The sequence below is a fragment of the Microcebus murinus genome, chromosome 29 (genome assembly GCF_040939455.1).
Source record: "Microcebus murinus isolate Inina chromosome 29, M.murinus_Inina_mat1.0, whole genome shotgun sequence".
Lineage (NCBI taxonomy): Eukaryota > Metazoa > Chordata > Mammalia > Primates > Cheirogaleidae > Microcebus > Microcebus murinus.
Genome location: NC_134132.1, coordinates 10,925,378 through 10,950,449, shown reverse-complemented (window position 1 = coordinate 10,950,449; position 25,072 = coordinate 10,925,378). Strand labels below are relative to the sequence as shown.

Here is a 25,072-nt window from a genome sequence, read left to right as displayed (position 1 = left end):
CTAAAGCTCAAGTATAAAAAATGACTGGCTTTCGATTGCTTTACACAAAAGAGAAATATAGCAAATTAGCCTCACTACTGCCATAATTGTATGGATATAACAAACCCACTGGTGTTTTCCTAACCATTTAGACCCTAATTCTTCTAAAGTAGAGCTCTTATCCTAGGGGGTTATAATTTTTAATATAAAAATCTGGTCCTTATTTCCTACTATGTTCACAAAGTGACAGATTTCTTATTTTAAAAACACTATATAGGCCGGGCCCGGTGGCTCACGCTTGTAATTCTACCACTCTGGGAGGCCGAGGCAGGAGAATCGCTCAAGGTCAGGAGTTCGAGGCGAGCCTGAGCAAGAATGAGACCCCCGTCTCTACTAAAAATAGAAAGAAATTAATTGGCCAACAAAAAATATATATAGAAAAACTTAGCTGGGCATGGTGGGGCATGCCTATAGTCCCAGCCACTGGGGAGGCCGAGGCAGGAGGATCGTTTGAGCCCAGGAGTTTGAGGTTGCTGTGAGCTAGGCTGATGCCACGGCACTACAGCCCAGGCAACAGAGTGAGACTCTGTCTCAATAAAAAAAAAAAAATACACTACATAAACAATGAGCCTTTATGTATTCCTTTAATGAAAACTCCTCTTAAAATTAACAATATCAGGCTGGGTGTGGTGGCTCACACTTATAATCCCAGCACTTTGGGAGGCAGAGGTAGGAGGATCGCTTGAGGCCAGGAGTTTGAGAACAGCCTGGGCAACACAGGCAGACCCTATCTCTACAAAAAGAACTTAAAAATTAGCCGGGCATGGTGACACATGCCTGTAGTCCCAGCTACTCGGGAGGCTGAGGCAGGTGGGTCGCTTGAGCCCAGGAGTTTAGGGTTGCAGTGAGCTATGATAACATCAGAGCGAGACCCTGTTTATAAATGCTCATTAATAAATTAAATAAAAAACACCCACAGCACTCATGGACAACAAAATCTTTGTGTTGACTGGCATGAGACGACTGCATTAGCTAAGCCATGTGTGAGCCACCACATGGCTAAACTTTAGCCAATCTAATTAGGTAAAAAAAATCTGTTGAAGCTAACAGATTCACATACCTTCATGGTTGTTTTCCTCCCTGTTTAATGTCACCGCAGTTGAATCTCCATTAATGACATCCAGGAAGAAGTCTGCAGGGTTATTGTAGGGCTCACATTGGTAACCTAAGGAAAGAAGACAGCGCCCGGGCACACATCGGATGACGGTCTTAGAAAATAAAGAGGACTCACTTTTAGAGGATGAGTGAGCTGAGGCTAGAAGAGGCAGAATCTAACAATTTCGCCCTCATTTCCTTTCTCCCTTCTCCCCACACTTATTTACCCTTCCTTCTTGTATATTCACAACACTTCAACAATTCTAGATTTCCCAGACCAAAAAAAAAAACCCCTCAAACATTGAACTCTCAGGAAATCTTACCTATCATAATTCACGAGACCTGAAACAGCTACCAAAATGCTCTGGTGCTTAGCAGCACTTCTTCAAAAATCTAAATACAGGTACAAGAAAAAAATATTAAAAGTCCAGGTGCAGGCCGGATGCGGTGGCTCATGCCTGTAATCCTAGCACTCTGGGAGGCCGGGGCGGGAGGATCGCTCAAGGGCAAGAGTTCGAAACCTGAGCAAGAGCAAGATCCCGTCTCCACTAAAAATAGAAAGAAATTAATTGACAAATTAAAAATACATAGAAAAAATTAGCCGGGCATGAAGGCGTGTGCCTGTAGTCCCAGCTACTCGGGAGGCTGAGGCAGGAGGATTGCTTGAGCCCAGGAGTTTGAGGTTGCTGTGAGCTAGGCTGATGGCACGGCACTCTAGTGTGGGCAAGAGAGTGAGACTCTGTCTCAAAAAAAAAAAAGTCCAGGTGCATTGTGCGGTCTGCGTTCACCCAGAGAATTGGCAGGTTGGCACTACCAACATCAGTAATGACTGCTTTTCTGCATACTAACTTCTGATGTCCAAATTAACTGTCACGCTGCCATAATTCCAGAAAGAGAACAAGTCCCCAGAGTAGCATTCTCGAAAGAACATGACCAGCACGGCACACTCGAACTATTACCTCCATTTCTAATGGTGTGAGAATCTGAACTCAACTCGGCCTGAAGTCTGACTCCTGGGTTCATCTCCCCTACACTCCTCCCAAACCCATATGTGCCTGATTATTTTAAATGACAAAGAGATTTAAAAAAAAATGAATTAAGAAAAATAGCTAATGAATATTTTAAGTTATATATGAGGTCATGGAAAATCATCTCTCATCATATCCAAATATCTTTTAAATAAAGCAGACTGCATGAGCCATTAAAAAAAAAAATCCGTCCGGGCATGGTGGCTCACGCCTGTAATCTTAGCACTCTGGGAGGCCGAGGCAGGAGAATCGCTGAATGTCAGGAGTTCGAAACCAGCCTGAGCAAGAGCAAGACCCTGTCTCTACTAAAAAAAAAATAGAAAGAAATTAATTGGCCAATTAAAAATATATAGAAAAAATGAGCCGGGCATGGTGGCAGGTGCCTGTAGTCCCAGCTACAGAATGATGAGCCCAGAATGATGTCACGGCACTCTAGCCCGGGGAATAGAGCGAGACTGTGTCTCACAAAAAATCTCACATTTCAATCTGAAATGCAAAGAACCAGGCGGTCCAGAATTCTTACAAATGTTGGTCCATCAAAGTCAGATTCAGGGCCGGGTACGGTGGCTCAAGCCTGTAATCCTAGCACTCTGGGAGGCCGAGGCGGGCAGACTGCTCGAGGTCAGGAGTTCGAAACCAGTCTGAGCAAGAGCGAGACCCCATCTCTACTATGAATAGGAAGAAATTAATTGGCCAAGTAATACATATAGAAAAAATTAGCCGGGCATGATGGCACATGCCTGTAGTCCCAGCTACTGGGGAGGCTGAGGCAGGAGGATCACTTGAGCCCAGGAGTTTGAGGTTGCTGTGAGGTAGGCTGACGTCATGGCACTCACGCTAGCCAGGGAAACAGAGCGAGACTCTATCTCAAAAAAACAAAAATGGGGCCGGGCGTGGTGGCTCACGCCTGTAATCCTAGCACTTTGGGAGGCCGAGACGGGCGGATTGCTCAAGGTCAGGAGTTCGAAACCAGCCTGAGCGAGACCCCGTCTCTACCAAAAATAGAAATAAATTAATTGACCAACTAAAAATATATATACAAAAAATTAGCCGGGCATGGTGGCGCATGCCTGTAGTCTCAGCTACTCGGGAGGCTGAGGCAATAGGATCACTGAGCCCCGGAGATTGAGGTTGCTGTGAGCCAGGCTGACGCCACGGCACTCACTCTAGCCTGGGCAACAAAGTGAGACTCTGTCTCAAAAAAAAAAAAAAAAAAAAAAAAAATGGGCCGGGCGCGGTGGCTCACGCCTGTAATCCTAGCTCTCTGGGAGGCCGAGGTGGGTGGATTGCTCAAGGTCAGGAGTTCAAAACCAGCCTGAGCAAGAGCGAGACCCCGTCTCTACTATAAATAGAAAGAAATTAATTGGCCAACTGATATATATATATATATATATAAATATTAGCCGGGCATGGTGGCGCATGCCTGTAGTCCCAGCTACTCGGGAGGCTGAGACAGAAGGATTGCTTGAGCCCAGGAGTTTGAGGTTGCTGTGAGCTAGGCTGACGCCATGGCACTCACTCTAGCCTGGACAACAAAGCGAGACTCTGTCTCAATAAAAAAAAAAAAAAAAAAAAAAACAAAAATGAAGCAAAATTCCAGCACCAAACAGACCACAGACGTTTTGGAATGGTGGGACCCACAGCATGTCTACCCAAAGATGGCAGAGTACTTGTGACAACGCCCTCCGCTCTCTGTCGGGACTCCATTGGTGAAAAGCCTTACTGCATGGAACAGTCAACCGTACCTGCCGATGCAAAGTACTCCAAGGCCTGCTGGGCAGGCCCATGGAACATCAGTCTTCCTGCGGCCAGTAAGGTGAGAGTATCAAACAACTTGAAGATGGAATATCGAGGCTGATGAATGGAGAAGATGATGGTTCGTCCCTGCTTCGACATCCTAAGTTAAAAGCGAGAAAATAACAAGTCATTAAACATCTGAAACGTGTACTTCTTGGTAAAATACTTTTTATTCCCGCCTTTAGATCATTTGTTCCTACTTCAACTTGGGTTTCTTTTACTAACTTTTCATCTCATATTGTCTACCTGCTGGTTAGGAAACCTGAATTCGATGCTTTCATTTAAAAAGAATAAGGGATTTTCAAAATGCGTTGTATCAACAGTCTAGAAGCACCTAGAATGTTTATTTAAGATGCAGATTTCCCAGGCAGTCTTCCCAGACGCTGAATTAGAATCTCTGGGCATGAGGCTAAGTTTTTAACAAAGCACCCCAGGTAATTCGTATATACACTCAAGTTTGAAAACTAACTATGGTCTAAATATTAAAAAAACAAAACAAAACAAAACAAAAGTCATATGCCCCATTCTCATTTATCACTTCGGTCTTCTGGCTCCTTAGAAATCAGTTTTCATTCTTCTGCCCTAATGATACAATGAACATTACCGAGTACTTACTATGTCTTTGCTAAATACTTTAGAAATAACCTCATCTTAATTTTCGCAATATTATTATTACCTTAATTTTATAGATACAGCTTAAAGGGTTAAGCAAACCGGCCATGGGGTGAAATTGAGGGGCAGGGCTGGGATTTGATCTCTGGTCTAATTCCATGGTCAAGACAGCACAAAGTACCTTTGCACACAAGTCACTACATAAGAGCGGGAGAATTAAAGACCAACATGACTGTTCAAAACTGTTACTATTAAAAATATTTTTGGGCCAGACGAAGTGGCTCATGCCTGTAATCCTAGCACTCTGGGAGGCCGAGGCGGGTGGACTGCTCGAGGTCAGGAGTTCAAAACCAGCCTGAGGCTCATGCCTGTAATCCTAGCACTCTGGGAGGCCGAGGCGGGTGGATTGCTCGAGGTCAGGAGTTCAAAACCAGCCTAAGCAAGAGTGAGACCCCATCTCTACTATAAATAGAAAGAAACTAATTGGCCAACTAATATATATAGAAAAAATTAGCTGGGCATGGTGGCGCATGCCTGTAGTCCCAGCTACTTGGGAGGCTAAGGCAGGAGGATCGCTTGAGCCCAGGAGTTGGAGGTTGCTGTGAGCTAGGCTGATGCCATGGCACTCACTCTAGCCTGGGTACAAAGCGAGACTCTGTCTCAATAAATAAATAAATAAATATATTTTATGAGAAGAATCACCTCAATAGAAACATTCTCTAAACACCTGCTGTATGCGAGCAGCATATACAAGGGTGCTCTGCCTCAAAGAGGAGCAGGCCAGCAGAACAGTAATTTCTATACACTGTGGACTAGAAGTAGCCCAGGGCTCCTCTGTGAGCAAAATGGGAGACTTATAGCCCAGTCTAGAGTATCAAAAGGCCCAGCAGGACTAAGCTAAGAAAAAGTACTGAAGGAAGTACTTTTTCTTAGCTGGAAGGAAGGCAGGAAGGAAGGAAGGCAGGCAGGGAGGGAGGGAGGGGGAGGAGGAAGGTGAATAAAGTTAATGGAACATAAAGGTCTATTCGGAAACTACAAGATACTCAGTGTTACAGAACAAGAGGCTGCGTGCGCTCGTGTGTGTGTGTGTGTGTGTGTGTGTGTGTGTGTGTGTGTGTGTGTGTACACACCAGCCTGAGCAACAGTGAGACCCTGTCTCTACTAAAAATAGAAAGAAAGTAATTGGCCAACTAAAAATATATACAAAAAATTAGCCGGGCATGGTGGTGCATGCCTGTAGTCCCAGCTACTCGGGAGGCTGAGGCAGGAGGATCGCTTGAGCCCAGGAGTTGGAGGTTGCTGTGAGCTAGGCTGATGCCACGACACTCTAACCCGGGCAACAGAGTGAGACTCTGTCTCAAAAAAAAAAGAATGCACACTGGAGCTTGGGAAGAACTGAGATAGAGCCTTCCTAAGTGAGGAAGGGAGCTTATGTGCTCACCAGATCAAAACATAAAGAAAATATGAACAGTATTCTCTATCAATGCATCATTTGCTAATGGACACTGTTCAAATAGTTACAGATAATTAAGCGGTCATGGATATCTTGTCTAAATGAAACCGAACTCCAGACCTGGTACTCGCCATCATCACATCTCAAACCCAGGATGTCTAAAACCTTAGACACAGACACCTTCCCATCCTGCCATTTCTCCTGTCCCAGCAAAGAGACTTGCTTACGAGGTCCTGGGCTTCAGAGGAAGCAAGGCAGTGACGGGGACAGCAATGTGTGTGGCAGCTTTAAAAAAATAGGCCAGAAATGGACAGCTCCTTCTCTGATAAAATAAAAAAATTAAAAAAAAAAAAATGGGGCAGAGGAGGAGGTTCCAGGAGGACAGAGGGAATAGCCAGAGCAAATGGGAGATTGTTTACACTGAATAATTAAGTCAGCTAACAGAGCAAGAAAGTAAATATACTGAGAAAATGGGAGCCAGGTTTCTCACTGTCTGAAAAATCATTTACAAACATGGAAAGAATGAAGCATTAAAAAAAAAAAGTGGAGTATTAGATTGGAATGAGAAATACGAAAAACTCATGGGCTTTTTGCTAACTATACACCAACAGATACAGCAATAGTTATAGGTGTGTGTTTACATGTGTTCTTAGAACTCTTATCCGGGACACCCAGGTCTCACTCCCCCACCCCCACATCCTCGAGGTCCCTCCAGACCAGGGGTCCTCAAACTTTTTAAACAGGGGGCCAGCTCACTGTCCCTTAGACCATTAGAGAGTGCGCACTGTGGGCCCGGGAGGAGCTGGCTGCTAAGCAGGACAGGCAGCGGTGGCAAACACACTAGGCGGGCCAGATACATGTCCTCGGTGGGCCGTATGTGGCCCGCGGGCCATAGTTTGAGGACATCTGTTCCAGACCATCCTGCTACATGAACCAACACCCCCACCCCCACAACAGCCATCACTGCCTACACTCTTACCTGTTTGGTTTTTCTTGCTAACACGCAGCATTTGTTAACTGACTGTTTCCTTCCAATAAGGAAGGGAAAAATTGTTCAGATCTGAATCCCCTCCACTAAGAATATCTGGCACCTAGTGGCGATCAGACAGTACATGAAGAATGATGTTCCCACAGGATTTACCTTTTTAGGAGCAAAAGGACAGCATTCGCTGTGCTCGAGTCTAAGCCAGTGGTAGGCTCATCCAGGAACAGGATGGAAGGATCGGTAATTAGCTCCATGCCTATGCTAGTCCTTTTTCTTTCTCCTCCAGACACACCTCGGATAAACTGAGTTCCAACCTAAAATGCGAACATTACAATTATCAGTAATAACATCCAGTCCCATTTGGTGAGCCCCCAACACATGCCACCTCTGGGAGACGAAGTAGGCTTCTGTAGCATAAGGAAACTGAGGCTCAGATCAGAGCTAATATAAATGGCTAAGCCTGATATAAAGCCCGTGTTTTTTTAACAGTTATGTAGGCCAGGTGTGGTGGCTCACGCCTGTCATCCTAGCACTCTGGGAGGCCGAGGCGGGAGGATCACTCAGAGTCAGGAGTTCGAGACCAGCCTGAGCAAGAGCCAGACCCCGTCTCTACTGAAAATAAAAAGAAATTAATTGGCCAACTAAAAATATATAGAAAAAATTAGCCGGGCATGGTGGCACATGCCTGTGGTCCCAGCTACTCGGGAGGCTGAGGCAGGAGGATCGCTTGAGCCCAGGAGTTGTTTGTTTATTTGTTTGTTTAAAGAAATAGACTTTCCCAATGTTGCCCAGCCCAGCCTGGAACTCCTGGACTTGAGTGGATCCTCCTGCCTCTGCCTCCCAAGTAGCTGGCACTACAGGTGTGTCCCCTCAAGCCTGGCTAGCAGCCACTTTTGACCGTACACATTATAGAAAACTTCTTTTTTTTTTTCCCCGATGGTTTTTTTTTTTAATTTTTTAATTTTATTTTAGTGTATTATGGGGATACAAGTGTTAAGGTTACATATATTGCCCATGCCCCCCCTCCCCCTAGAAAACTTCTTAATAAAAAGTCATTTCATCCACACCAAGGAGGGCCTATTCGCTATTGTGTTTATCAGTTTTCTCCACGTTACCTTGGAATCTGCCACTTTATTCAGACCTAGTTCGTGAATGACCTTGTTAATCCGCTCGTTTTTCTCATGGTTTGTCATAGTCGTTGGGAGTCGAAGAGCTGCTGAGAACTGCAAGTTTTCTCTCACTGTCAAAGTGCCCATCACGACGTCATCCTAAGGCAAAGTGGCATTTTAACAGGACACGCCAAGCCTTTCCCAAGACCGTCACTCTTTAGTCTATGTGACCTAATCCGCTTAAATATCACAGCTAAGGTAAAGTTCTAGTGAACGATGAACTTTCAAACTGCAAGTGGCAATGATCCCATACGCAGACAGCTGCAAAGGCTCACAGAATGATCTCCATCCCCTATCCGTACACCCAAACAGAAGGCAGGTGATCATGAGGACTACCAGAAGACATTTCCAGACTGCTTTGTGCAAGGATTTGTCCAAAACATCTTTCTAGGCTAGGGGGAAAAAGGTGAGGGAGGGACAAAAAAGGATGACAGTAGTATCTTTCAGAAATGGTATAGAAACTAGCCTTGCAAGTCAAGGCGGGTGGATTGCTCAAGGTCAGGAGTTCGAGACCAGCCTGAGCAAGAGCGAGACCCCTGTCTCTATTATAAATAGAAAGAAATTCATTGGCTATCTAAAAATATATAGAGACAAAAAAATTAGCCGGGCATGGTGGCGCATGCCTGTAGTCCTAGCTACTCGGGTGGCTGAGGCAGGAGGACCGCTTGAGCCCAGGAGTTGGAGGTTGCTGGGAGCTAAGCCAATGTCAAGGCACTGTAGCCCAGGTGACAGAGTGAGACTCTGTCTCACAAAAAACAAAACCTAGCCTTGCCCTTACCAGGGTCATATTCCAGATTCTTCCTGCCTTTTCACTTAAAGCCACCCTGAATGTTATGGGAGACTGAAAAGCTGGTGTAAGGAAATCTGGCTCCGAAGCACACTGAACTGCCAGCCAAAGCACGTGCCTATACAGAAACAGAGGAGACCAAAAATGAAAGCCACTAATACTTACTTGTACCACGTAACCCGAATTACATTTGAAATTGGCAGGTCGAGGTGCTCCATTTATCAAAACATCTCCATACAATCCATGTGGGTCTTTCCTTGCAGCTAAGACATCTAATAACCTGTAAAAGGAAATACATGTTGTGAGGGCTTTTTCCTCCAACACTGGCTGTATCTCTCAGCTACCCCGAATCTAAATTCTGATCAAGTTACAAAATTAACTGCTCAAGAAATTCTACAGTTTAGGCTGAGCGAGGTGGCTCACGCCTGCAATCCTAGCACTCTGGGAGGCCGAGGTGGGAGGATCGCTCCAAGTCAGGAGTTCGAAACCAGCCTGAGCAAGAGCGAGACCCCGCCTCTACTAAAAATAGAAAGCTATTAATTGGAAAACTAAAAATACATAGAAAAAAATTAGCCGGGCATGGTGTTGCACGCCTGTAGTCCCAGCTACTCAGGAGGCTGAGGCAGGAGGATCGCTTGAGCCCAGGAGGTTGCTGTGAGTGAGACTCTGTCTCAAACAAAAAACAAAAATCAAAAAATTCTACAGTTCTACTAAAATTGAATGTATTTTTAAAGTTCTTGCCTTCCTTTTTAAATATAGGTTACAATAAAGGCCCCAAACAAAAGACACCATGGTGCAGATTCACTTCCAAAGGAAAAAAAAAAAAGACACCATGAGCTAATCCAGCACAGACCTCCCCTGTGGCCCTCCCAGCTGTCTGACCTTGGTGATCCCAAGGGCAAAGGGCTCTTTCATCCAAGACTCATGCCCTCACTTATACCTTCTGCGCCATCTCTCCACTTCTATTATCCCCTTCCTTTTCCTCCCCATTAGCTCACAACACGGTCAACCACTGTATGCTAATAATCACCGTATCGTGCCCTATTAGTGAAGCCGACCTTACACGACTTCCTGGTGCTTGAGACATAATCACACGTTAGCACAACTGCATGTTACCCACAGTGCCTAGAACTAGACCAGACAGGCACAGCAAACGCTCAACGAATACCTGTGCACCAAAAAGTGATTTTTAAGAGCACACTAAAACCAGGCAGAGAAAGCCCACGTATACTCTCTCGCATACTCACGAAGATTTTCCTCCCCCTGTGGGTCCCAGAATGGCATTGAGGCCGGGTTTCATGATCCCACTGTAACACAAAAATACACCGATTTATTATTATTCTACTTTAAATTGGGTTCTATTAGTTTAGGATCTGTACATAGATGTAACCTTCTTGCTACAAATAAAAAAAAATTTTTTTAGGCTCTGCACTGAATACACTCTCAATGAAAATTGGTGAAATCACAGACAGAAAATAAGCCCAAAACAACTGTTAAAGAAAAAAAGATTAATAGAAGTGTAATATACAAAGGATGTTTTTTTGGTTTTTTTTGAGACAGAGTCTTGCTTTGTTGCCCAGGCTAGAGTGAGTGCCGTGGCATCAGCCTGGCTCATAGCAACCTCAAACTCCTGGGCTCAAGCCATCCTCCTGCCTCAGCCTCCCGAGTAGCTGGGACTACAGGCATGTGCCACCATGCCCGGCTAATTTTTTTCTATATATATTAGTTGGCCAATTAATTTCTTTCTATTTATAGTAGAGACGAGGGTCTCACTCTTGCTCAGGCTGATTTCGAACTCCTGACCTCGAGCAATCTGCCCACCTCGGCCTCCCAGAGTGCTAGACAAAGGATGTTAATCAGTAGTCAGGACCTTTAAGAAAAATGGCTCAGGTTAACTCCTTTTTACTTATTCTCTAACCCACTTACACTTTTTGGAAAATGACACATCCAACATTCAAGGATCCTTGAAATAAGTAACAGAGTCATGGGAAGAAACTGTTACACTTAGTCCTCTTTCACACTGTCAAGTACCTGCTACATTCTGAGTAATGTCTGATGGTCAGTATTGTACCTTTAAGTAGCCTCATCTGCTACCTAGTTAAGTCTGCACAATATTAATTAACAAACCTGAATTACAGAATACCAGCAGAAGTGATCTCACTGTGAAAATATAATCAGACTAAGAAACAACACATCTTAAGCAGAAATCCAAAGGTCAGAATAAAGGAATTCAGAATAAAAAGAAAACACCATCATAGTTCTTAACTGTAAAAAAAAACAGGCCGGGCGCGGTGGCTCATGCCTGTAATCCTAGCACTCTGGGAGGCCGAGGCGGGCGGATTGCTCGAGGTTGGGAGTTCGAAACCATCCTGGGCGAGACCCCGTCTCTACTAAAATAGAAAGAAATTAATTGACCAACTAAAAATATATATACAAAAAACTAGCCGGGCATGGTGGCATATGCCTGTAGTCCCAGCTACTTGGGAGGCTGAGGCAGGAGGATCGTTTGAGCCCAGGAGTTTGAGGTTGCTGTGAGCTAGGCTGACGCCATGGCACTCATTCTAGCCAGGGCAACAAAAGTGAGACTCTGTCTCAAAAAAAAAAAAAAAAAAAAAAAAAAAAAAAAAAAAAAAGAAAAAGGTCTTCATCCAACTGGAAAAGTAAAATATATGCCCTGAAAATATATCTTGTCCATCCTTGTTAAGTGTCAGATAAATGGACTGGAAAATTCTCAGTTTAGAAGTGGGAGACATCACTTCAGTAGGGAATGTCCTTAAAGAATGTATCGACATTAAATTAAAAAAAAAAATAGAATATTGGTAAGATCAAAATATACTCCGCAGAGAAAGGAGAATCTATTCCAAGTGGAAGGTCAAAGCCAAAGACTACTTCGTTCTTAGATGATGATTACCAAAGAGGTCAATTCTATGGTCCCATACAATGGCCATGGGTGATCCACTGCGCAGTGCGGCCACACCAGAGCGCTTAAACCAGGGAGGATCATTTACTGCCCGTTGTACCCGAACTGTCGCAATTATAAAATGGGTGAAGGGTGCCAGGGCAAAGTGCTCTTGCTTTGCTCATCGATTGAGGCACCGCTCACTGAAACACCGGACAAATACAATGAAATTAGGTAAACCGGGTGCAAGCTGTGACAGACACATCTCTTACTCTTTCAGTGACCTTTCCCTGCTGGTGTATTAATAATAAAAGACACGCTCATGATGGGGTAAACTTTTTTTTTTTTTTTTGAAACAGAGTCTCACTTTGTTGCCCAGGCTACAGTGAGTGCCATGGCGTCAGCCTAGCTCACAGCAACCTCCAACTCCTGGGCTCAAGCGATCCTCCTGCCTCAGCCTCCTGAGTAGCTGGGACTACAGGCATGTGCCACCATGCCCAGCTAATTTTTTCTATATATATCTTAGCTGGCCAATTAATTTCTTTCTATTTATAGTAGAGACAGGGTATCGCTCTTGTTCGGGCTGGTTTTGAACTCCTGACCTCGAGCAATCTTCCCGCCTCGGCCTCCCAGAGTGCTAGGATTTCTATTTATTTCAGCATATTATGGGGGTATAAATGTTAAGGTTACGTTTACTGCCCATGCCCCCCCCCCATGATGGGGTAAACTTTCAAGGCATATTCACCTACAGCTCTCGGTGGATCTTCTTTATTAATAGCTACCTAATTACTGCTTCTAAAATGACCATAAATAAGCTTCTTATGCCCTAAGCCTTCATCGTCAGAAAATCTTTCCAGGTGTCAAAAATATCTATTCATTTCATCCTGCTCATCATCTTAAAAAAAAAAAAAAAAATATCTATTCAAATAAAGACCTAGCAATCCGGAATGATTAACCCAAGCCTGAATAGGAACACTCTAAGACAAAGAGCTTGGCTTACGTTGGCACTAAACAAACGTCAAGAGTTCCAAGTTGTCTGAAGGAAATAAGTCCAGTCAAAAAAAGAAAAAAAAAAAATAGAAAAAAAAAAAAAAAAAGAGTTCCAATTTGGAGCAGTGGCTAATTCCAACTCCACTCTCTCAACGCAATCATCAAACGTCTACTACGTACGCACAAATTATTCTTGTAGGGCATGGGACAGAGCTGAAAACAAACCAAACAGACAAACAAACAAAGTCCAAGCCCTCGTGGCGTTTACATTCTAGTCCAGGGATCAACACGTTACAGATGGTCAGCTGTTTTTGTTTGTTTTTCTTTCCATAAACAAAGGCTTATTAGAACACAGCCATGTTCGTTTGTTGACGTTTTGTCAACGGTTGCTTTTGTGCAACACTATAGCTGCAACACTGATGTACGGCTCATAAAGCTGAAAATATTTACTCTATGGCCCTTTGTGTTAAGAGTCTGCCCACGACACCTGTTCTAGTCTACGATCCACACTTCACTGCTCTCCCCGCCCTTTCCCTCCACCCTTCTGTCACCCCTTAAGCCTCACTCCCCACCCTTGTTTACTACTTTACAGCATTTGCGTCCCTCAGTACACCATAAAGGCCTGCCAACAAAAACTGTCATAGTTTCCACCCCCTGCACCCTTCCCCTGCCCACAACACGCACCACAGTGATCTTACAACCACCGCATCACGCCTACTGAACACGGGGAATGAAACTCACCCAAAGAATGCATGCTGCATCTATTACATTTTAGTGGATATTGGTCAATCCCTTGGTCTTGTTTTGTCCATGGCCAAGAGAGGCCAATGTCCCCCCCTCCCCCAACACACACACACACACACACACACACACACACACACACGATCTTCACTTTCTCAATCTCCATGCTCCAATTTAGGGCTGGGAATTCTGTCGTGTCTTCTAGTCCTCCCAGTAGAACAACAGAGAGAGAACCTGCTCTAGTTTTCTGATTCCCCCATTAGGCTACTGAGTAAAACACGAATCCATTGCTGATGGTGGAGGAAGCTTTTTCCTTTTAGTAGAATGCAAACTGAGCGCTGATGAAAACAGGAAAACCACCCTTTGGCAGGCATCACGCAGTGGCGGGTGATTCAGGCAGGAGGCATGGGTGGAGGCTGAAGCTGGTTAAGTTTCACGTGGAACAGGATTCTGGGGCGATGCCAGCTTGTCCCTCCTTACAATACTAATCAGTTACAAAGCGGGAAATGGTGACATTATGGTGAAGTTTGACAGACGCCAACATGACCAGGGGGTCAATTTTAACATCACCTGGGGTGAGACGGGACAAGAAAATACCAGGCTGGATGATGAGACAGGAGAGACACAGACGCTGTGGTCGGCCAGCTACATCAGGAGGACCCACTGCTGTCCTCACTGTGAGGCCAAACTGTCCCCTTGGCTTCTCCCAGACAATGGAGTGGTTATATAAGAGAGAGTCCTTATTTCTGGAAGCCACACACCGGAGCAGGCAGGGCTAAGGAAGCACCGTGTGGACAGCCCTCTCTCTTAACTAAATTCCAAGAAAAACACTAACGACAACGGGAACAAAAACTACCATGTGATGAGAACAACTGCAGTGAAGATTAACAGTTGGGGGATCTGGGTGAAACAGGGTTATGTTCCTGCAAGGTATAAATCTGGAATCATTTCAAAATAAATTAGGAAATGGGAGGCCGGCTGCCGTGGCTCACACCTGTAATCCCAGCACTCTGGGAGGCCGAGGCAAGTGGATTGCTCGAGGTCAGGAGTTTGAAACCAGCCTGAGCAAGAGCGAGACCCCGTGTCTACTATAAATAGAAAGAAATTAATTTGGCCAACTAAAAATATATAGAAAAAATTAGCCGAGCGTGGTGGCGCGTGCCTGTAGTCCCAGCTACTTGGGAGGCTGAGGCAGAAGGATTGCTTGAGCCCAGGAGTTGGAGGTTGCTGTGAGCGAGGCTGACGCCACGGCACTCACTCTAGCCTGGGCAACAAGAGTGAGACTCTGTCTCAAAAAATAAATAAATATAAGCCGGGCGCGGTGGCTCACGCCTGTAATCCTAGCACTCTGGGAGGCTGAGGCAGGCGGATTGCTCGAGGTCAGGAGTTCGAAACCAGCCTGAGCAAGAGCGAGACCCCGTCTCTACTATAAATAGAAAGAAATTAATTGGCCAACTAATATATATAGAAAATTAGCCGGGCATGGTGGCGCATGCCTGAAGTCCCAGCTACTCGGGAGGCTGAGGCAGGAGGATCACTTGAGCCCAGGAGTTTGAGGTTGCTGTGAGCGAGGCTGAGGCCACGGCACTCACTCTAGCCTGGGCAACAAAGTGAGACTTTGTCTCAAAAAAATAAATAAATAAATAAAATAAAAATATAATAAATTAGGAACTAAAATCTCCCTAATCAGCATAACGAATTTCCCTGGAGATTACAGGATATCAGGCATCCACTGGAATGTGCAGTTTTTCCATAGATTTCAGCATTGATGAAGGAAATCACAAATGCTGGGGAGAAGAGAAAGACTTTTCCTACATTAGCACAATCGTACCTTTCTGAATTCTCACGGTCAGACTCTGTTTTATCTTCCTCCCCGCCCCCACAGGACATCAGGTAATAGTTATTTAGTTACTAGAAGTGAGACTGCAAAAGAGTCCAAAGGAAAAATAAAACTCAAGATCTCATCAGCTCTTTCGGAACATGTGTTAACGATCTGCATGGTGGCGGTGGCTATCAAATGCGAATCAAAAATAATATAAATGACAGCCGCCCCTTCTGTACCCCAGAGACTGTGCTTGGTTGAAGCCAGCAGACAGGAGAAAGATTGCAAAAACTACAGCCAAAAAAGGGGCGACCTTTCTAATGGATATCTAAACCAGAAATGTAAATAAATGAGAACACCAGTCCTGGGTGTCCTTCCAACTGTTAAACCTGAAAGCATTGCAAGATTTAACTGTGTTTTTATGAGTCCATGAATGCACGTAAGGACAAACTCACCCACTGCTGAACTGCACACCATCTGACCATAAACAGCAATGGGAAGCCTTGAGCAGATGAGACTTATAGTGTATCAAGTTACTAATTTACCAGCTTTAAAAGATAAGCACTGATAAATATACCCTGACACAGTATGCATTTTAAGTAGATTCACCCTACATGCACATAGTCACATCATTTGTTCCCTTCCAACTCTCCCAGCACGAAAATCTCATGTGACCAACATTTTCTTGATTATTATCGTTCATAAGATAATGTCTTGTCAGCTTTGTCACAAAATGTCAGTCAAGGCTGGGCGTGGTGGTGGCTCACACCTGTAATGCCAGCACTCTGGGAGTGCCAAGGCGGGAGGATCGCTTGAGGTCAGGAGTTTGAGACGAGCCTGAGCAAGAGTGAGACCCCATCGCTACTAAAAATCGAAAGAAATGAGCCGGGCATGGTGGCGCATGCCTGTAGTCCCAGCTACTCGGGAGGCTGAGGCAGGAGGATCGCTTGAACCCAGGAGTTTGAGGGTGCTGTGAGCTAGGCTGACGCCACTGCACTCTAGCCCCGGGAGACTGGCCAGGTGGCAAAGGTATACTCTATCTCAGAAAAAGAAAAAAGAGTCAGTCAATTCTATCTAGGAATGTAAGCAAAAGATGAAAGCTTTGCATCCTCATTCCTTTCCTTATCTTTAGTCAGGGTTTCTTAACACACTGAGGTCCCCAACCCCTAGGCCAAGGTACCAGTCAAGGAACCAAGGTGGCTCACATCACCACCAGAGCTCCACCCCACCCTCCACCCCCCACCAATGCACCACACTCCCTACCCCCAGTCCTTGGAAAAACTGTCTTCCATGAAACCAGTCCCTAGTGACAAAAAGGTTAGGGACTGCCGCTATAGAAGAAAGCGACAAGGAAGTAGGTATGATACAGGTGTTGCTGTATGCAGAAGGTTTTAATCCTGCACAGCTCCTGGCCTCAGCCCACTCAAGTCTCAGATTCCCATTTTTCTCCTCCCTCCCCCCCCAAAAAAAATTTCCTCTCCTCTCTTGTAACTTCCTGGTTCTCCAAAAGAGGTTGGCTGCTAGCAACAGAAAAGGCCACCGTCCCATGCAAAACATGAAGGCAACATCTGATTCCATGAAGGTCTGCAGCCACACTGGGCCAAAGGGCTTGTTCTTATAAACACTCCTCCAGCCTTGCAGAGTCAGAAAACGTTGCTAGCTTTGTCTAGGAGGAAATATTTCCCCCCGTTAAACAAACAACCAAAAACACAGGCCACGAAGTCTGAGTTAAACGCAAATTCACTCCCCATACCAAGAGGGGATGAATCAGCTTCAGTCCTCTAGAACTCAGAAAAACACTAACAATCCCATGGCTAGCATCTGTGAAATCACAGCGATTGCTGGGAGGAGAAGGTTCTATAGAAATGCTCATTTCCCTACCCACTGGCTTACCACCACGTGACAAATTCAATGCTGGATGGAGAGAATGAAAACCAGTTACTTGGGGGCTTTTAACATATAATTAAATGTGTACTGATTTGGATCCCAAATTCTCATCACTTTGGGCCGGGCGCGGTGGCTCACGCCTGTAATCCTAGCACTCTGGGAGGCCGAGGCGGGCACATTGTTTGAACTCAGGAGTTCCAGACCAGCCTGAGCAAGAGCGAGACCCCGTCTCTACTAAAAATAGAAAGAAATTAGCTGGACAACTAAATTATTTTTTAAATAAAAAAATTAACAAATAATTCTCATCACTTTGGACTTCAACTGCATAACTTTTTAGCTAAATATTTGAAGTATTTTCTGCCTACTAGAGGGAAAGAAGTAAATTGTTATAGATTATATGCTACTATAAACAGGCCACTCATTTAAAACAAGTCTAGGCCGGGCACGGTGGCTCACGCCTGTCATCCTAGCACTCTGGGAGGCCGAGGCGGGCGGATTGCTTGAGGTCAAGAGTTTGAAACCAGCCTGAGCAAGAGCAAGACCCCGTCTCTACTATAAATAGAAAGAAATTAATTGGCCAACTAATATATATAGAAAAAATTAGCCCGGCATAGTGGCGCATGCCTGTAGTCCCAGCTACTCAGGAGGCTGAGGCAGGAGGATCGCTTGAGGCCAGGAGTTTGAGGTTGCTGTGAGCTAGGCTGACACCACAACACTCACTCTAGCCTGGGCAACAAGCGAGACTGTTTCAAAAAGAAAAAAAAAAAAACAAATCAGTAAATCATATACCGCTAAGCCTCTTTCCATCAAACCACAAGAACTCAGCCAGAAAAAACTAAATGACACATTAATTATTTTCTCAAGCAAAAGTTAATGTACATGGTACAGCTATTTTAAAAAACTTTTTGGCAGTTCCTTTGAGAGTTAAACATATACTTAACTTGTGATCCAATCATTTCACTCCTAGTTTAGCCAAAAAAAATTAAAAGTGTGTGTTTGTATGTCTGTACAAAGACTTGTCCACAAACGTTCACACCAGCTTTACTGGTCATAGGAAAAAAACATGTGAATTTCACTGCAGGTTGATAAAGCCATCTTTTAGAAAGTTGATGCACGTACTTGATATTTGATAGTATTTCTTTTTCAACTATTTTTCGGCCACGTAGAAGGCCACTCTTCACTTTTACTCGGTAGGAGATGTCATGGAAACTTAACACCGCTCCTTCACTGCATGTCTTCAGATCACTGGAGGTTGTCCCTGGCACGCCATTGGTGTTATTTTGCGACATTGGGATAAAAACTTCAACATTATTAGAAGACATCTGGAGAGTTTTCGCCTTTCTGTAGAGAGAAAAGCAATAGTAAGTTGACAGTCCAGATAAACGCGATCGTAAACACTGGATAACAATATTTGCATGCATATACACACATGTGCACACTATATACACTAGACAATTATGTAGTATGTACTATACTAGGATATAGGCTTATCTCTCTGGATATAAATGCAAAAAGTCCCAATAATACTAGAAAACTGAATATACCAATATATAAAAAGACTTATGCTTCATTATCAAGAGAGATTAAACCCAGAAAAACATCTTTGACATCTGAAAGTCAGTTAGTTTAATATACCATATTAATAGAATACATTTCTATTGCTCTCTAGCCTGGGTTAAGAGTGTAGTGGCATCATCACAGTTCACAGCAACCTCAAACTCCTGGGCTCGAGTGATCCTCCTGCTTCAGCCTCCCAAGTAGCCGGGACTACAAGTACAGGCCAACACACCCGGCTAATTTTTCCAGTTTTTTGTAGACACAGGGTCTCACTATATCGCCCAGGCTGATCTCTAACTCCTTGGCCTCAGGCAATCTTCCTGCCTCAGCCTCCCAAAGTGCCAGGAATACAGGCGTGAGCCACGCCCGGCCTAATAGAATACATTTCAAAAACCACAAAATCATCCCTATAGACGCAGAAAAAAGTTTGAAAAAGTTCAACACCCTTTGACAATGAAACACTCAATATATAAGGAACAGAAGGAAACTTCCTCACCCTGCTTGAAGTCATTTATGAAAAACCCATCATACTTTATGGTGAAATTGAATGCTTTCTCCCTCAGATAAAACAGAATAAATTTAAAACCAGTCCATTCTAAACTGTGCTGCAATGAGTAGATTAATTTGCATTGAACAGCCCATATCACTGTAATGAAAACACCCTCAGGACCTATAGTGACAGGCAGACACAATTGTGAATATATAAACTCCAATTAGATGTCAAATATATCCCTAAAAAGTAAGTGGACCCTAATATAAGTAAATACAAAAAGTATGAAAATTACTCAAAACTCAGGAAGCAGAAAAAAGGTGAGGGTTAGACTTGCCTGGATTAAAAAGCATACTATGATATAACTCAAGTTTAGAGATGGGTGCGGTGGCTCACGTCTATAATCCTAGCACTCTGGGAGGCCAGGCAGGCCGATTGTTTGAACCAAGGAGTTCGAGACCAGCCTGAGCAAGAGCGAGACCCCGTCTCTACTATAAAAAATAGAAAGAAATTAATTGGCCAACTAAAAATATATAGAAAAAATTAGCCAGGCATGGTGGCGCATGCCTGTAGTCCCAGCTACTCGGGAGGAGGCTGAGGCAGGAGGATCGCTTGAGCCCAGGAGTTGGAGGTTGCTGTGAGCTAGGCTGATGCCACGGCACTCTAGCCCGGACAACAGAATGAGAATCTTGTCTCAAAAAAAAGGGAAAAAAAAAGTTTAGGTACAGACTACATGATCATCATTATAATCTTCTTTTTTTTTAATTTGGGAGTTTATGGCATTGTTATTTCCAAAAGGGGCTTAGGCAAGTACTAAGGGACAGGAGAAATTTCTCTGAATTTATAGCTCTACACATTTCTGGTTGTTATCACCTTCAATCAGCCAAGACAATAAACTCTCAAATTGTTTGCAATGATATAATCATTGCCTTCATGAACAAACATATTTAAATTCTAAGAAATTTTAAAAATATTTAATTAGGTGAGGCAATGTGGCTCACACCTATAATCCCAGCACTTTGAGAGGCTAAGGGAGGAGGGTCACTTGACCCCAGGTGTTTAAGGTTACAGTCAGCTATGATTGGGCCATTGCACTCCAGCCTGGACAGCAGAGCAAGACCCTATCTTTTCTTTTCTCTTTTCTCTTTTAGACAGAGTCTCACTCTGTTGCCCGGGCTAGACTGCCATGGCATCAGCCTAGCTCACAGCAACCTCCAACTCCTGGGCTCACGGGATCCTCCTGCCTCAGCATCCCAAGTAACTGGGGCTACAGGCATGCACCACCATGCCTGGCTAATTTTTTCTATATATTTTCAGTTGTCCAGCTAATTTCTTTCTACTTTTTTTTTATAGAGACAAGGGTCTCGCTCTTGCTCAGGCTGCTTTGGAACTCCTGACCTTGAGCGATCCTCCTGCCTCAGCCTCCTAGAGTACTAGGATGATAGGCATGAGCCACCACGGCCAAGACCCTGCCTCTTTAAAAAAAAAAAAAAAAAAGATGTAATTAGAATAAGACCTTAAGGTAAACTTAACAACTTACGAAACAGGTTGAAATGTTAACTTCAATAAACCCAGTTTTAATTTTTCAAACTCCTGACCTGGAGCAATCCTCCCGCCTCGGCCACCCAGAGTGCTAGGATGACAGGCATGAGCCACCGCGCACAGCTAATAAACCTAGTTTTAATTTCTAAAAGGCAAAGTAATCCATGAAGAATTGTCTCTCTGCCTATGATGGAGTAGTCATTCCAAACAAGACATCCTCCTAAGGACAACTATAAAAGTACACAAAAAATAAAAGTACACAAAAAATATAAGACACGGCCGGGCGAGGTGGCTCACGCCTGTCATCCTAGCACTCTGGGAGGCCGAGGCGGGAGGATCGCTCAAGGTCAGCAGTTCGAAACCAGCCTGAGTAAGTTCTAGCCCTGAAAATACTACTAAATATAGAAAATACTCTATATACTATTACATAAATACTATCAAAAATAGAAAGAAATAAATTAGAATAAAGAAATTAAATATTATTAAATTAAATATTAATAATAATTAAATTAATTAATATTAAACTATTAATCGATATCAAATAATATATTGAATAAATTAATAATAAATTAGATATTATTGAATTAATATTACTAAATATTATTAAAATTAGTTAACATAAATTAAAATAGAAAGAAATGAATTGGCCAACTAAAAACATATAGAAAAAAAATTAGCCGGGCATGGTGGCGCATGCCTATAGTCCCAGCTACTCTGGAGGCTGAGGCAGGAGGATCACTTGAGCCCAGTTGTTGGAGGTTGCTGTGAGCGAGGCTGACGCCACAGCACTCTAGCCGGGGCAACAAAGTGAGACTCTGTCTCAAAAAGAAAAACATATATATAAGACGCAACTGTTGCAAGAGTTCTGTCCGATGAGGTCAACCAAAGGAGCCAGGATTTGAGGAAGCAAGATGTGGGACGGAGGGGATGGCACTGAAATAAACTCGGAACGCTAGGTGCACTTCCTCTTAAGCAAAGGTAGGTATTTACAGGCACCCATCGTACATGCCTGGGGCAATACTCAGAATCCAGCAGGAAGAAGCTGCTAGTCTTTTCCCTGAAGCCTCTAGTATTTCTGAGCAAGTATTTCTTCAGCAGTCTCTCGGTGCTAGGGAGACAAACTTTTGTTAGATCGTTGGGTCCAGCAAAGAGAAGGGGTCCCCCGAGTTTGAGATCCCAGAAGGGCTATGCCCTGGGAATTCGGGCAAACCAAAGAAAACCAGCCTCTACTTGACCAAGGTGATCTGCTCAGACTCTGTCTGCTAGAAGAAAGTTAAATCCGTCCTCAAAGAAGATACATCATCGTCCAAATGTTCAGCCAAAAATAAGCAGGCATGCCAGAAAACAGGAACTGATGTTCTAAAAATGAGAAAATAGAAATAGACCCACAGGTAATCCAGACTCAAGTCATCAGACACCGGCACTAAAAAAACAGATTAGGCGGATCGAGGTGGCTCACACCTGTAATCCCGGCACTCTCAGAGGCCAAGGCGGATCGCTCGAGGTCAGGAGTTCGAAACCAGCCTGAGCAAGAGCGAGACCCCGTCTCTACTATACATAGAAAGAAATTAATTGGCCAACTAATATATATATACAAAAAATTAGCCGGGCATGGTGGCGCATGCCTGTAGTCCCAGCTACTCAGGAGGAGGCTGAGGCAGGAGGATCGCTTGAGCCCAAGAGTTGGAGGTTGCTGTGAGCGAGGCTGACGCCACGGCACACACTTTAGCCTGGGCAACAGAGTGAGACTGTCTCAAAAATAAATAAATAAATAAAAATAAAGGACCCAAGAAAAATTGATCACCCACACCCACGCAAGACATGGGGCTCCAACTTATAAATCCAGTAACAATTTTAGAAGTTTGAGTATAGAGAGAGTTTGCCCTCCTTGTGACAGGACTAACATGAGTGATTCATTCACACAGCCTAAGAGAGCTGCTTCGGTTTTCGCTAAGATTCTAACTATCCTCCTCAGGAAGATGCAGGCCCTTAGTAATTTATGAGTCATAAAGCAAGCGATTAAACAGGTTATCAGCAAGGCACGCAATCCAGCTGAAGCACGTTATATTGAAAAGAAAAAAAGAGGAGAGTAGAAGATTGGGGAGAGGAGGGGAGGGGAGGGGAGGGGAGGGGAGGAGACGAGAGGAAGGAAGGAAGCAAGCAAGAAAGAAAGAAAGCAAGAAAGCAAGGAAGAAAGCAAGACAGAAAGCAAGAAAGAGAAAGCAAGAAAGAAAGCAAGAAAGAAAGCAAGAAAGAAAGCAAGAAAGCAAGAAAGAAAGCAAGAAAGCAAGAAAGAAAGCAAGAAAGAAAGCAAGAAAGAAAGCAAGAAAGAAAGCAAGAAAGCAAGAAAGAAAGCAAGAAAGCAAGAAAGAAAGCAAGAAAGAAAGCAAGAAAGAAAGCAAGAAAGAAAGCAAGAAAGAAAGCAAGAAAGAAAGCAAGAAAGAAAGCAAGAAAGAAAGAAAGAAAGAAAGAAAGAAAGAAAGAAAGAAAGAAGAGAAAGAATCTTTAATTCTAACACCAATAAGGAACAACACACTTTCCCTAAAATAAAACAAAAAATATAGAATAAGTTCTAAAAATAAAGAACATGTAACATCTCAGTATTAGACTAACCTCAAAAGACCCAAACATCTAATTAATACAGTGTGCTGGGTTTAGGCAACTCCCTAAAAGTAACAACTGCCTTCAAGTAAACATTAATGTTTTGCTTCGATCAGAAGCTTTCTGGTCCTAGGTGTTACTCTCATTGGATTGGCATCATCTTTTTATAAAGAAAAATGCCCAGGCCGGGCGCGGTGGCTCACGCCTGTAATCCTAGCACTCTGGGAGGCCGAGGCAAGTGGATTGCTCGAGGTCAGGAGTTCAAAACCAGCCTGAGCAAGACCCCGTCTCTACTAAAAAAAATAGAAAGAAATTAATTCGACAACTAAAAATATATATACAAAAAAAAATGAGCCGGGCATGGTGGCGCATGCCTGTAGTCCCAGCTACTCGGGAGGCTGAGGCAGGAGGATCGCTGGAGCCCAGGAGTTGGAGGTTGCTGTGAGCTAGGCTGATGCCATGGCACTCACTCTAACCTGGGCAACAAAGTGAGACCCAGTCTCAAAAAAAAAAAAAAAAGAAAAATGCCCAAATCCTAATCTAGATTTCCCTATAACAAAAACCGGCCTGCCCCTAGTTGCCACCTTGTCTCCAGACCGCCTGATAACCCTAATTGGCTTTTTATCACTTTCTGCTTCTTAGATCCAAGGCAAGGGGGCCTTACCTGAAAAGAAGCTTCCAGTGGCTTTACAGCCTGAGCCCGGCCTGCTCTCGTTATCTGGCCTGATTAGCATCTCGCCCAACATGAAAAGTCCTTTCCAACAAGACCTAATGGCTTTACATGCAGAGATTCTTTCTCCCTTTCGGCCACACTTTCCTCATCTACCTATATCACTTCTCTCTCTTCTTGTTGCTTTCTAACTAGTGAGGCCACATTTTTACTTTTTTTTTTTTTTTTGAGACAGTCCCACTCTGTTGCCCAGACACTGTGCCGCCAGCCTCGCTCACAGCAACCTCAAACTCCTGGGCTCAGGCCATCCTCCTGCCTCAGCCTCCCGAGTAGCTGGGACTACAGGCATGCACCACCATTCCCGGCTCATTTTTTCTATATATTTTTAGTTGACCAATTGCTTTTTTTTCTATTTTTAGTAGAGACAGGGGGTCAAGCTCTTGCTCAGGCTGGTTTCCAACTCCTGACCTTGAGCGATCCTCCCGCCTCGGCCTCCCAGAGTGCTAGGATTACAGGCATGAGCCACCGCGCCCAGCCTCATTTTTACTTTTTTGAAAAGATTAAACGTTTATCTTCAATATATGTTGGTAACCTATTATAACAATGATCATCTACATTGGAAATATCATTTTTCTCTATTTTTTTTTTTTTTACTCTTCACCATACTCTTCATTGTATGGTCCACTCGTACCAGTGCCCAAAACTTAAAAGTTTTCATGCAATGCAAACTGCACGCCAGTAAGAAAAGTACACAGGCAGATTCTAAAAGCCTCGGCCAGCTACCTGCCTAGTTATAATGATGACACACTGTGGGCAGAAGCCAGGGTTTGCCTCAAGTCAAGAATTCTGGGCCCTGCCCTGTCATTTTTATGGAAACTTGCACTCTGCCTCACAGCCCTAGGGCATGC

General features: G+C 44.0%; 1 protein-coding gene across 3 annotated transcripts in view; it reads right to left on the bottom strand.

The window, feature by feature from the left end:
* The window catches only part of ABCG2 (ATP binding cassette subfamily G member 2 (JR blood group)), a 76,587-nt gene that overhangs the window by 25,892 nt on the left and 25,623 nt on the right, over positions 1-25,072 (bottom strand). For all 3 annotated transcript variants that reach the window (XM_075998740.1, XM_075998741.1, XM_075998739.1), the window contains exons 2-8: positions 18,424-18,645; positions 10,213-10,272; positions 9,131-9,245; positions 8,125-8,277; positions 7,166-7,323; positions 3,908-4,059; positions 1,100-1,204 (exon numbers count right to left, since the gene is read on the bottom strand). In XM_075998740.1, coding sequence (XP_075854855.1) covers positions 1,100-1,204; positions 3,908-4,059; positions 7,166-7,323; positions 8,125-8,277; positions 9,131-9,245; positions 10,213-10,272; positions 18,424-18,626 — 946 coding nt within the window. In that variant the 5' untranslated portion in view covers positions 18,627-18,645. The remainder of the gene's footprint in view (positions 1-1,099; positions 1,205-3,907; positions 4,060-7,165; positions 7,324-8,124; positions 8,278-9,130; positions 9,246-10,212; positions 10,273-18,423; positions 18,646-25,072) is intronic.